General features: G+C 41.2%; 1 protein-coding gene across 1 annotated transcript in view; it reads right to left on the reverse strand.

Moving 5' to 3' along the window:
• LOC126281248 (probable cytochrome P450 301a1, mitochondrial) overlaps positions 1-13,050 on the reverse strand; it is a 232,663-nt gene that overhangs the window by 64,546 nt on the left and 155,067 nt on the right. The window contains exon 5 of the mRNA XM_049980042.1: positions 1,178-1,260. Coding sequence (XP_049835999.1) covers positions 1,178-1,260 — 83 coding nt within the window. The remainder of the gene's footprint in view (positions 1-1,177; positions 1,261-13,050) is intronic.

Raw genomic sequence — 13,050 nt, forward strand, 5'->3', positions numbered from 1 at the left:
GCACTTTGAGTAGAGCAAAAAAAATTGCATGACTATTTTGCTTTTAGGAGAGCACATATCTCTGACGTGGGAAAGGGTGTGTACTAGATGAAATTCTACATGTGTTCTGCAATCTACAGTGTTCAATCCACGTGCTAATTCTCCAGTCACAAATGACCAACATTAGCAGAGGCAGAATCTGTTCTTACCACTAATACCAAATTATGCCAGGTACCCTTGCTAATGAAACCTTTGTTCGCGGCTAATTACATTACTGGAGTCAAGTTACATGTCGTGAGTGAAAGACAGGGCAGCTAATAACATCACTGCTCGGAATCCAGCTACTAGAAAACTACTACTGTTGGTTCTAACTGACACTCTGAGTGAGTCATTGGCGCTACACTGTACTGTGTTTACCCTATGATTAGTGATGGCTGATCTGTAATATCGCGCCTCACCATGGATATGTACTCCACTTATGTCCAAAACTAAGACGATAACGATTTGCATCTTTCTTCAACGACCTTCAGCAAATTTAAATCATGGGTACCATCTCATGTTCAACGTGTTCGGAGAATCTCCGGAAGGACCATTCACTCTCTTATATGCCTATTATATAACTTGGCTGAAATTCAGTCAACTGCACGAATTGCACCCTTCGGTAACGCCTTGTAACGTCTGCAATATTTAGCAACCCAGTCCGATATGCGGATCAACAAACTCCTTTTTTTAGAAGGTCAAAGGTTTCATAGCTGAACGCATGCAAATTCATAACGTGATACCTGCTTCACTCAACGCATGACGCTTTAAACTGTTTTTCTGCCCCCTACCAGCTCATCGGGCTAACATGCAACTCTTCATAGATGTTCATTTTTCTTTATGTAAATTTTTCTTTCAGCCGACTCTACGATGAGATTATTTTTGTCAGTCTCTGAAGCACCATCGAAGAGCTCAACTTGTCCAAAGCTTCCTGTGAAATGAATTGTAACTCTGCGTCCTTTCCAACAGATAGCTTCGGTGGCTTATTAAACGTTTTTTGTCAATGCTCTCCCAGTTGAAGAATGTCAATTTCAGAACTAACTAATTTAACAGTTTGAAGTCAGTCACACGCAAACAATAAGGGGCGTAAATGAAGGCTTAGTTCTTTAACCAAAATGTTCATACACAGCCTTGTACACGAACTGGACGCAGTACTCACATTCGAGGGACCACTTGTGAAGCTCATTCAGGAAGTCTGCAGGCATCTCTTGATGTACGTCACGGGCCCTCAGCAACCGGCACCTGTGGAAGAGGAGACGCGTATGTAAAAAGACCTACAGAGGCTTAAAACTGTACAGCGTGTCACAAAAACCTTTATTGTCAAAAATGAACGAATGGTAGATTATAGTAGAGATAAACAAATTATCGTCGAAAATTGATACACAATTTTTTTAAGTGCATATACAACTTACACTTACAGCACGATCTAATTTATTTATTCTGTCCACATCAAGATTGGCCCTTGTCATCAACACATTATCATCTGTGGCCGATGACGCCTGTGCCACTCCAGTTACTCTAAGTCAATATATTCATGCCTAATGCAGGCAAGGCAGTAAGCGCGATGTACAAAGACAGCACGCCTACAGAGATGGAATGGGTTAAAATCTGATTATTTGGCTCCGATCATACGTGATGATATCTTGTCCCGCCAATGTTTTGCGATCACGCATAAAGTAGGTATCATACCCAACTGGTGGATTTGGCAACAAGACAGGGGCACAGTTCCTTTAACATGGTACCAATCTCTAATCCTGTTGCGCATTAGGGTATACAAATTTTCAGATCTTCACATTATTCATTCGCCTTCTAATCGAGGTCGATCATGCAAACTAATTGAGATTCCACCCGACGCGTAAGTCGTCAGTTCCTATTATGGTGCTGGAAGAAATTTTCGTCGCCAATATTTGACAAGCAAATGGAAAAATGGTCTTGATAACCAGACTTTAGGGCTATGTCCTGGGCCCAGTGCCGGAGCTGCTACAGAGCTGGGTAATGTGTTGCTGTTAACAGTGGAGGAAGGCGACGTCGTTGTCGATGGCATTCTTCGTGTCGTTTGATGGAGCTGTCCTGTGTACAGGTCCCATTCTCATCATTTCCTTTCAAAGCATTTATAATAATGCAAATACTATGCAGGGTGAAGAAAAAATGCCACACGTTCATCCCAACTGAAGTCAAAAATGTATCTAGCGAAACCTAGTCCCGCTAAAAGACTTAACAGAAATGCAATTTTAAAAAATGAAGCTCTAGCAACGCCGTAACTGCGTGAAGTGTGGGCAACAACAAGTAGTATGAGTTCTGCACTGTGTCGCAAGTGTCTCATTAGCTAAGTGAGGTGAGGTGAGGCAATTCCATGAGGAACAGATATGCAGACTTGTCGATGGTCTATTCTTGTTCGTATAAAACATTTTTTCAGTTAAAGTATTGAATTATATCCTATTTACACATCTTGTGTATTTCTTTCTATTACTGCTACCTTTATTTAAACATTAAGAAATAACATGAAGTTCACACAGACGTAAAAGACCATTTTATTTCGTCCATGTTACAAATAAAGCCAACACACAATAATAATGAGTACAGTAACATCATCTGTATCCAGTGAAGTACAAAAACACAATGGCTAAGATACACTAGACTGCACATTATGCTATGCGCTATAATTCCATCCTGTAGATTTGATGCCCAGGCTTATCTTCACAGAGCCAGAACGTATGTGTAAAAGCAACGTTCTTCAGAGAAGACTTCAAAGCCACCACCTTGCATTTTCAAACAATTCGCCACTCACTGGATCATACTTTCCTGGAACCTATGCAGCATATCTGGATCCATCATTGCCGAAGTGGCATGCACACGAGTTGTTAAATTGTGTACATTGATTGGTTGAATATCAGACACTTGTTCCTTTAAGCGTCACCACAAATAAAATCCAGCAGATTAATGTCTGGAGGACAGAACATTGGACCTCCACGACTATTCCATTTCCCTGGGAATGCTTACTTAAAATATGAGGTGCGACAATAAAGTAATGAGACTGATTTTCTTTGCAAGATGTGGCAACCCTGCAGGCTTGCGTAGGCACAATATCTTTGACCTTGGTCTGTAAGCTGCTTCTAGTCCTGCGGCACATCGATGCAACTGCTCAGTCACGAGTTGTGTTGTAATAAGTTAACACGTGTTTGTGTCTCTCGTCACGAAAATGGAACCGCATAATATTGCGTAACGGTATGCCATTTCTTTTTGTGTTAATTGGGTGAAAACGCGACGACAACTTACGGTAAGCTTCAGAAGGGCTTTGGAGAGGAGGTTATGTCAAGAGCTCAAGTATTTCGTTGGAATAAACTGTTTAGTGAAGGCAGAACGAATGTTGAAGATGAAGACAGCAGTGGACGACCATCAACCTCTTGGACGGATGTCAACTTGGCCACAGTGCGTGAACTCGTACGATCTGATCGAAGATTATGCGTGAAAATGTTTGCAGAAGAACTGAACATCAATCGAGAAACGGTTCTTGGTATGAGAAAGGTTTGTGCATAAATGGTCCCCAAAAATCTCACACCACAACAGCGAGAAACATGGAAACATGTAGCAGCCGATCTGTTAGAGCAAACGGAAATCAATCCAGAATTGTTGAGCCATGTTATCACTGGTGATGACAGTTGTTTTTTTTTTGTTTTTTTTTTTTTTGTTTTCAGCACAATCCAGAGACAAAACGCCAAAGTTCACAATGGTGCTCTTTAGGATCACCCAGACCAAAAAAAGCTCGCATGTCAAAGTCAAAAGTGAAATGCATGCTTGTGTGCTTCTTTGATTCCAAGGGAATTTTTCATAAAGAGTGGGTGCCTCCTGGACAAACATTTAACCAATATTATTACAAAGAAATTTTAGAAAGACTTCGTAAAGAGTTCTTCGTGTCTGTGCCCACATTGCTAATAGTTGGATTCTGCATCACGATAATGCGCCATCCCATACTGCTCTGTCAGTACAGCAATTTTTAACCTCAAAACAAATTGCAGTACTAGCACAGCCACCTTATTCACCAGATATCACTCTGTGCGACTTTTTTCTATTTCCAAGAGACCAAACGGTCAAGAGACACCATTTTCAAACAACAGAAGATGTCCAAAAAGCTGTGACGAGGGTCTTGGAGGATATCACAGAAGATATGTGCCAGAAATGTTACCATCAATGGCAAAAGGGCTGGAAAAAGTGTGTGCAATCAGAAGGGAACTACTTTGAAGGAGACAACACTAAACTTGACTAAATCGATAAGCAACATTTTTTTTCATATCAGTCTGATTAATTTATTGTCGCACCTCGTACATTGCGGGAAAAAATTGATAGTATATGCAACTTGAGTTATAGTAGATGTACTGATAATGGTTTCAGCGTCGTCCTATAATAGATAGTGTACTGGCATAGCTAGCAGAACGCCTTTTCTGTCTAGCCTTTAATAGGAAATGCTCTCAACTAGAAGGCTCAGAGTGGAGCAGACTTGTGACGCAAGCAGGCAACCAAACCATGGACACACACTGGTGTTTCCTACAGCCAAATGCGCGAGTTTGGAAGGGGTCGAACTGTAGACTTTCGAGTGGCGGAATGGTCCGTTCGCAGAACTGCCACACAGTTTGGATGTGCTACGTCAGTGGCATCAGTGGTCACGTGAATATTGTCGCACCTGTAGACAACAGGATGTCCACGCATCAAAGACGCCCGCTAGAATCATCGTATTGCAAGGGCAGCAGTGGCAGATCGTACAGCTACCACAGCACAGATAAGAGGGCTTGTGAGCCCAGACTTGTCAATACGAACTGTTGCAAATCAGTTATTAGCAGTGGGACTACGGGCACGCATGCTTTAGCCGGTCTTCCACTCATACTACAGCATCGACGTGCATAGCTCTTCTGGTGCCGTAAGATAATGACTTGAAAAATGCAATGGCGTGCTGTGGTCTTCTGCGACGAAAGTAGATTGTGCTGGCATGCAAGTTATGGTCGTTTGCGCGTACGACGTAGACCTGGCGAGTGCTGTCTCGCAGACTGCATTCAAATAGATGAGGCCCTATGATCTGGGCTGCTATAAGCTACAACTCTCGTTCACCTTTGGTGTTTCTGGAGGGGACGCTAACCTGCACGTGGTACTTGCTGAATGTTGTTAGACCCGTTCTTGCAACATGAAGGTGAAGTGTTATTCCAACTCGATAATGCTCACATACACACTGTCTGTGATCTCAATATGCTCTGGAAGACGTGCAGCAACTTCTCTGTCCAACCGAACTGCGGACTCGTCTCCTGTCGAGCACGTTTTGGGATATTATGGGTCGAGAAGTGACTCGTCAGCCAACAACACTTACAAAACTTCGTGAATAGGTCGTGAAGGCTTGATATACCATATCCCAGGAAAGCATTCGCCATATGTCTGACCGACAGGATGCCAAAGTTAGCGCCTGTATTGCCGTCCATCGAGGCTACACACGTACTAATATGAGTGTTTCAGCAAGGGTCGATACCAGGTACCTTAGAACAGCTCGTGCTATTGATCTGTAAATGTAACTACTGCAGCCCGCATCTCGTGGTCGTGCGGTAGCGTTCTCGCTTCCCACGCCCGGGTTCCCAGGTTCGATTCCCGGCGGGGTCACGGATTTTCTCTGCCTCGTGATGGCTGGGTGATGTGTGCTGCCCTTAGGTTAGTTTGGTTTAAGTAGTTCTAAGTTCTAGGGGACTGATGACCATAGATGTTAAGTCCCATAGTGCTCAGAGCCATTTGAACCATTTTGTAATCACTGCAAGTACTCCATATGAACTGTTGCAACAGTAAATCCTGAGTGAATTGGAAATCTCTAAAAGGGTGTATTGGCTTTTTTTCTGACAGTGCAGTTACGCACATTCATTGCAAAAGTGTGATAGCGCACCATCCTGCTGCAACCATAGCTGTCGCTGAACATCAGGTGCAACGTTTCCTAATGCGTCAGGCAAAGTATTGCAGAGAAACGGACGACACAGTGACGCATTCAACTTATCTGTAGTGAGTAACGGCCCAAAAGCCCTTTCCCAAGATTCCAGATCACAGGTTTATGCCAGAGCGTGCCTGAAAGTCACGTTTCTCTGGTAACACGTGGATTGTTCCAAACAATAATGGCTGTTGTGGAGGAGATAATACCTTCACGGATGATGATGGTAGGTTCGTCTGTCCATATCACTTTATTTATGAAATGTTCATATCTTCCAATTGGTGCAAAGCCATTCACGAAACCGTGTTCGTCGAATGCGGTCTTCTGATCGCTGGTGTTGGGGTAACATACGAGGTGTGATTGGAAAGTTTTAAGAACCGATCCGCTACTGCTTACTGGTTTGGCGGGCAGATTACGTGAAGGATGGGGAGCGAGTCATTGCCTTTTCCTTGAACCCCCTCTGACAGGAAACTGCGTTTACTTTATTCAGTTCGTTGAGGCAGCTGGTTGAGCGCAGGTTTGGTAGAACTTGTTACCGAGTTCTGTCTGCGTGCAAATGGACGTAAAAACAAAGCAAGAGTTTGTGTGAAATTTTGTTTTAAAACCGGTCAGTCAGCTTCTGAGACTTACGAAATACTAAAAACAGCTTTTAGACATAATTGTATGAGACAGTCAAATGTTTTTGCCTGGTTCAAGAGATTTAAAATTGCCGCGAATCATTTGAAGATGAACCACAGTCCGGTTGTCCTTCCACCTCAAAAATGAATAAAAATGTTGGGAAAATTCGCGAGTTAGTGCTCTCTGATCCTAGAATTACAATTAGGGAGATGGCTGATGAATTTAATTTAAGTTTCTAAACAGTTCAGTCAATTTTAACTGAAGATCTGAACACGCGTCGAGTGTCCGTAGAATTCATTCCAAAATTGTTTTCAAGTGACCAGAGACAAACCGACTTGAAGTGTGCCAATCAGTTGATTAATCGTACTAAAAATGACCCATACTTGATAAATAGGATAATTACAGGTGACTAATGGTGGGTATATGGATATGATCCTGAAACCAAAGTGCAGTCTTCGCAGTCGAAGACTCCAGGTTCGCCAAACCCGAAAAAAGCACGGCAAATTCGGTCGAAGGTGAAGACAATTTTGGTGATTTTTTCGATTATACCGGTATTATGCATTACGAATTAAGCCCTCGAGGACAGACAATTAACCAGGAATACTACAAATGCGTCCTTGAGCGTTTGCGCGAAAAGGTACGGAAGGAAAGGCCTGCATTGTGGAAAGGCAGGAGGCGGGTGCTACACCAGACAATGCTCCGGACCATCGTGCCTTCTCCATCGTTGAATTATTGACCAAATTCCTGTGCTTCCAAAACCGCCATATTCCCCTGATTTGGCTTCTGCGGACATCTGCCTGTTTCCTAAACTGAAATTTTCACTGAAAGGGAAGCGATTTGACTCGATTGAAGGCATCCAGGCATATACAGACAGCGTCCTTAACACACTTGAGGAAAAAAATTTCCAGGAATGTTTCCAAAAGTGGAAACACCGATGGTGTGTTCAGTCAGAATGGAACTATTTTGAAGGAGATGCATCACAGTAGCATGTAAGTACCACCATTGTACAACTACAAGCCCATTCTTAAAACTTTCCAATCACACCTCGTACAACGATGTGGATGCAGTTCTTCATAATGTGACACTTAAACAGCCTGTGAGCCACCTGTAACTGCCTTGCAGTATCACGGGTACTTCGTTAAGATGACTGGCGAACGGCTTGAAAAATCGCGTTCTCTATTTGTGAAATTCGTCTGTCCTTTACCTGTGGATGAAGATTATCGGTTTCCCGAAGGCGTTGATATAGTAGACGAAAATCACTCTACTTGAATGGCGCCTTTGAGGATATCTCGCAGCACGTGCATGGGCAGCAGCAGCTTTCTTATCTCATGCACCCAGCGCCTAAAGCATGCTGAAGTATTCCTCGTTTGTGTTCTCCATCGGGAAGCCGCCGTACATGAACTTGACAGGAGCAGTTATGGTGGAGCACTGCGCACTTAGTAGAGATATGCAAGCAGTTTAATGGATTTCACTGTCACTTAATAGGCTATAGTCATGTGGCAAGATGATGTCGTCCTCATAGAGAACGAGAATTAGGGCAAAGAAGACTAAAACATAAAAAAGCAATCTGACGAGGAACTGAATTATAGCTCCATTGTGGGTAGCGTTTGATGCCCCAGCAGTCTCTACTCAGTTAGCTACCATGCCCGCACACCCACTCTCGTCACGACCTCACAGATATCGCTTCGCCGTTTCCCCCCGGCAGCGGAGCTGATCTCAAAAGTTTGTGTACACGTTGTCCCAACTAGTTAAGTACCATTCCCTGCCGCGTGGGTCGGGCATAAAACATCTCCGAATCGCGTTGCAAATCTAGTCTAGTGTGAACTAGCAGTCGAAAACTGATCACGTTTTTCCAAAGATATTTCATACACTTTCAACCACGACTGATCCAACGACATTTTTATTTTTATTACTCTGGAGTAATATATCAAATTAGTTACAGTCCATTTATACCAATTTGTTTCAGTGAGCAATTTGATTTCGTTACTTTAGCAGTTTGTATACATTCGTTGAATCCTATTAAATTTGTTTTCAAAAAAGTTTATCAGCTTCCTTCAATAATCCTTGAATGTTCACAGATATTAAAATTGAAACAAATGAGCCCTCGGTCACAATTATTTTTAGTCTTATTGATCAGGTTTCAACACTTCTAAGAGTACCTTCATCAGAATTAAACCAATTAAAATGGCCTACAACATAGCTACAAATTTATAGGAAAAGACTTTTCTATATATATACTACTACGAATGTAGTGAGGGACAATACGTTGAGAATGTGGGTTTCGCGGGAGGCGTGCCAGAGATAAATCCCTGCAGTCGCGCTATCCTCTGTGTCGTCGGTGGCTCAGATGGACAGAGCGTCCGCCATGTAAGCAGGAGATCCCGGGTTTGAGTCCCGGTCGGGGCACACATCTCAGCTGACCCCGTTGACGTATGTCAACGCCTGTAAGCAGCTAATGGTGTTCATTTCATTGTAAAGACTTTTCTGTATAAAAATTGTAGGTACTGACTAACAATAAAAGACTGAGGCAGTACTTACATGTCACATACAATATAATTAACAGGCCAGGAGGGCTTTAATCACAAAATATATAAAAAGGAATGCCTGAAAGCGAGCCACTGTGACTATGGGCGGCTTGTACCTGTACAGCCACAGATTGCAACGGACATTGTCAGCAAAAATACAGCCTCTCTTCATGTTACGCATAACGACAGAAAATTGGTTAATTCCATTAATAATAAACTTAAAGAAGCAGTTGCTCTAAGAACTAAGCCTGATAAAGGTTGTTCTTTAGTTATCGCCTACAATTCTGAATATATTTATAAAACCTCAAATTCTTTTTAGCGAAAATAATATTTCGGAACTGCATGAGGATCCGACTCCAGAATTACAAAAGGAAGTCACGTCAGCCATCAATAACGCAAAATTTCTGATCAAACCTTTTCAGATGAAAATGCTCATTAACATAAACCCTCAGCCCCCAAAACTTCGGTCTCAATTTAAAATCCACAAACCTAATCATCCGATACGCCCGATATCTAATAGTATGAACAGCGCGTGCCATGATTTTGCTAAATTTCTACATGAAATTCTGAAAAAAATCATTCGTTTTAGAGAACAATTATTCCGTTCCCAATAGTCCAAAAAATAAAAGATTTAGAATGCAGTTCAGACACCAAGTTGTTTTCGTTAGACACCCAAAATCTTTATACTAATATCCCTATACAGGAAACGCTAACAATCGTAGAAAAAATTTACGTCATTTCAAAAAAGATCTTTCACATGAACAAATCACTGACTTCATGAATTTCATCACAGTAGTAGTCAAGTACTATTTTGAATTTAATGAACAATTGTACCAACAATCCCACGGTCTCACTATGGGAAATCCCTTAGCTGGTATCTTTGCCGATATTTTCGTCCACTCTCTAGAAGAAAAGTTTTTTACCGTTTCTCATCTACATCACTAAGCGTTCTCTCCTATTTCAGATACGTTGATGATATTTTAATCATCTACAAGGGACCTGCTGATGGCATTGACCGTATTTTTACTGTCTTCAATGATTTTCGTGAGAAAATATCTTTCAACATCGAAATTGAAAATTAGGTCCGCCCTTTACTTTCTTGACTTGACTCTTACAATGGAAGATAATAAAATCCCATTCACTATTTTTCGTAAAGAAACGTATACTGATCAGATCATACCTGGGTCCTCCTTTCATCCACAGTCTCATAGCAACGCCTTCTTTCATTCTGCTCTCCACCGAGCTACTTCCATCCCAATTTCGAAAGAAAAGTTCAACGACGAAATAAATTTACTCAAAACCACAGCAGTTAATAACGAGTATGAAGCTAGCATAGTAGGTGACATCCTTAAAAAGAAAACAACTAAAAGAGTTACTACGCTCGGCACCTCTGTCTTTGAATGTAACCCACAAAAGTATTTCTCTGTTCCTTTCGTGGGGCCCATCTCCTATCGGATCCAACGCCTCCTTCGTAATAAATACATTTGCAACTTTTCAATTTCCACCAATAATAACTTGAAAAAATTTTCATTCATAATTTAAAATCGATTCGTTCCCCTTTAGAAAGTTCTCGCGTCTGTAAGATTGTCTGCTCTTCTTACTACTAGGACGACCAGGACGTGCGTTTACAGCCAGATATAAAGAACACCTTTTAAGAAAATATAGCACTAGCCCCCAAAATTCGTCTTTTGCCGACCACCTTCTGTTTACAGGTCACGCACCTAAAGTTATTTGCGATGTCTACATTTTGCACACCGAGAAGAAAGGATGCAAATTAGACATTCTGGAAGAATTAGAGATTTTTAAACATCTTTCTCGAAGTGATAGTCTCATTCTCAATGAACAGCTGCAGTTGCATAATAAAACTTTCTTCAACTGTATAAAGACGCTACTTGACATATAATTTCTGGTCTCCTTGTGCAGTTTACCGAAATGTTTTTTCAATCTAAGTTACCTCATAATTTCTCATTTATTATATGCTTTATTGGCTGTATTTCATGTTATATCGCTTTCTACAAGCTGTCATTCAACACTTCCTGTATTTTCTATAATGGCGTTTTTATGCTTCAAACTGTACTGCTAAGCTCTGATGCAGACAAAATGTTACTTTATCTGTCGCTGTTAAACAAAATATTACTTTTACATTATGCACTGAACACTATTTATTATAATTTTCGTCTGTCTGCACTTGAATGTTAAGTAACCAAGCTGTACCTGCGGCTACTAAATGGCACTCTCGATGCAATGTCATGTTGACCTGCCCGCACTTGTTAACGCGGGTGCCTAAGTCCGTTGCAACCTGTGGATGTACAGGTACAGGCAGCCCTTAGTCACAGTGGCTCGCTTTCGCCCATTCCTTTTTACATATTTTGTGACTAAAGCCCTTCTGGCCTGTTAACTATATTATATGTGACATGTAAGTACTGCCTCTATCTATTATTGTTAGTCAGTACTTACACTTTTTATATATAAAATGTCTTTTCCTATAAATTTGTAACTATGTTATAGGCCATTTTAATTCTGATGAAAGCACTTTTAGAAGTGTTGAAACCTGATCAATAAGACTAAAAATAATTGTGACCGAGGGCTCATTTGTTTCAATTTTACTTTAGAAACGGTCACTGAACCAAGCAGACATGTATAAAATTTCCACGGATATTATTGTCTATGTACTAGCTGATTATGGAATTTAGTAAACACTGGGAATGTCTCGTACATTTCTGTTTTATTGACATAATTAAGTTCTTAAATTAATGAGAGATGGTACTGGGGAATCAATGAAAGGGGAGTTGATCCTAGCGTGTATTGTTTCGCTATGATAAGTCAGTCAGTACTACATTCCTTCGTGTACCTATCACCAAAGATTTTCTTTCCCCTGAAACTGTCCTTTGCCATTAATGTCCTATAAATTATAAATATGTCTCTGGGTCTTACAATGTCTAAGCTTTTCAATTCTCATGACACGATATTAATTATGGGTTCGAATCCTTTCAATGTCTGTTCAGCACAAGTTTGGTCTTTCAACGAGCACTATTTTTCACTTCTCGCTTATTAGCGGAAACACCTTGACAACGAGCGGCAAAGATACTAGTGTGATAAGGTCCAAACGGTCCCAATACGCTTTAATAACTCGCATACAGCGAATAAAGTCCTAATTCAACATGAAAGTACCGTTGTTGTTGTTGTTGTTGCCTTCAGTCCTGAGACTGATTTGATGCAGCTCAACATGCTACTCCATCCTGTGCGAGATTCTTCATCTCCCAGTACATACTGGAGCCTACATCGTTCTGAATCTGCTTAGTGTATTCATCTCTTGGTCTCCATCTACGATTTTTACCCTCCGCCCTGCCCTCCAGTACTAAATTGGTGATCCCTCGCTGCCTCAGAACATGTCCTACCAACCGATCCCTTCTTCTAGTCAAGTTGTGCCACAAATTTCTCTTCTCCCCAATTCTATTCAATACCTCCTCATTAATTGTGTGATCTACCCATCTAATCTTCAGCATTCTTCTGTAGCATCACATTTCGAAAGTTCCTATTCTCTTCTTGGCCAAACTATTTATCGTCCATGTTTCACTTCCATACATGGCTGCATTCCATACAAATACTTTCAGAAACTACTTCCTGACACTTTCATCTATACTCGATTTTAACAAATTTCTCTTCTTCAGAAACGCTTTCCTTGCCATTGCCAGTCTACATTTTATATCCTCTCTACTTCGACAATCATCAGTTATTTTGCTCCCCAAATGGCAAAACTCCTTTACTACTTTAAGTGTCTCATTGCCTAATCTAATTCCCTCAGCATCACCCGACTTAATTCGACTACATTCCATTATATTCGTTTTGCTTTTGTTGGTGTTTATCTTATAACCTGCTTTCAAGACACTATCCATTCCGTTCAACTGCTCTTCCAAGTCCTTTGCTGTTTCTGACAGA

This window comes from Schistocerca gregaria, chromosome 7 (genome assembly GCF_023897955.1).
Source record: "Schistocerca gregaria isolate iqSchGreg1 chromosome 7, iqSchGreg1.2, whole genome shotgun sequence".
Taxonomy (NCBI): Eukaryota; Metazoa; Arthropoda; class Insecta; order Orthoptera; family Acrididae; genus Schistocerca; species Schistocerca gregaria.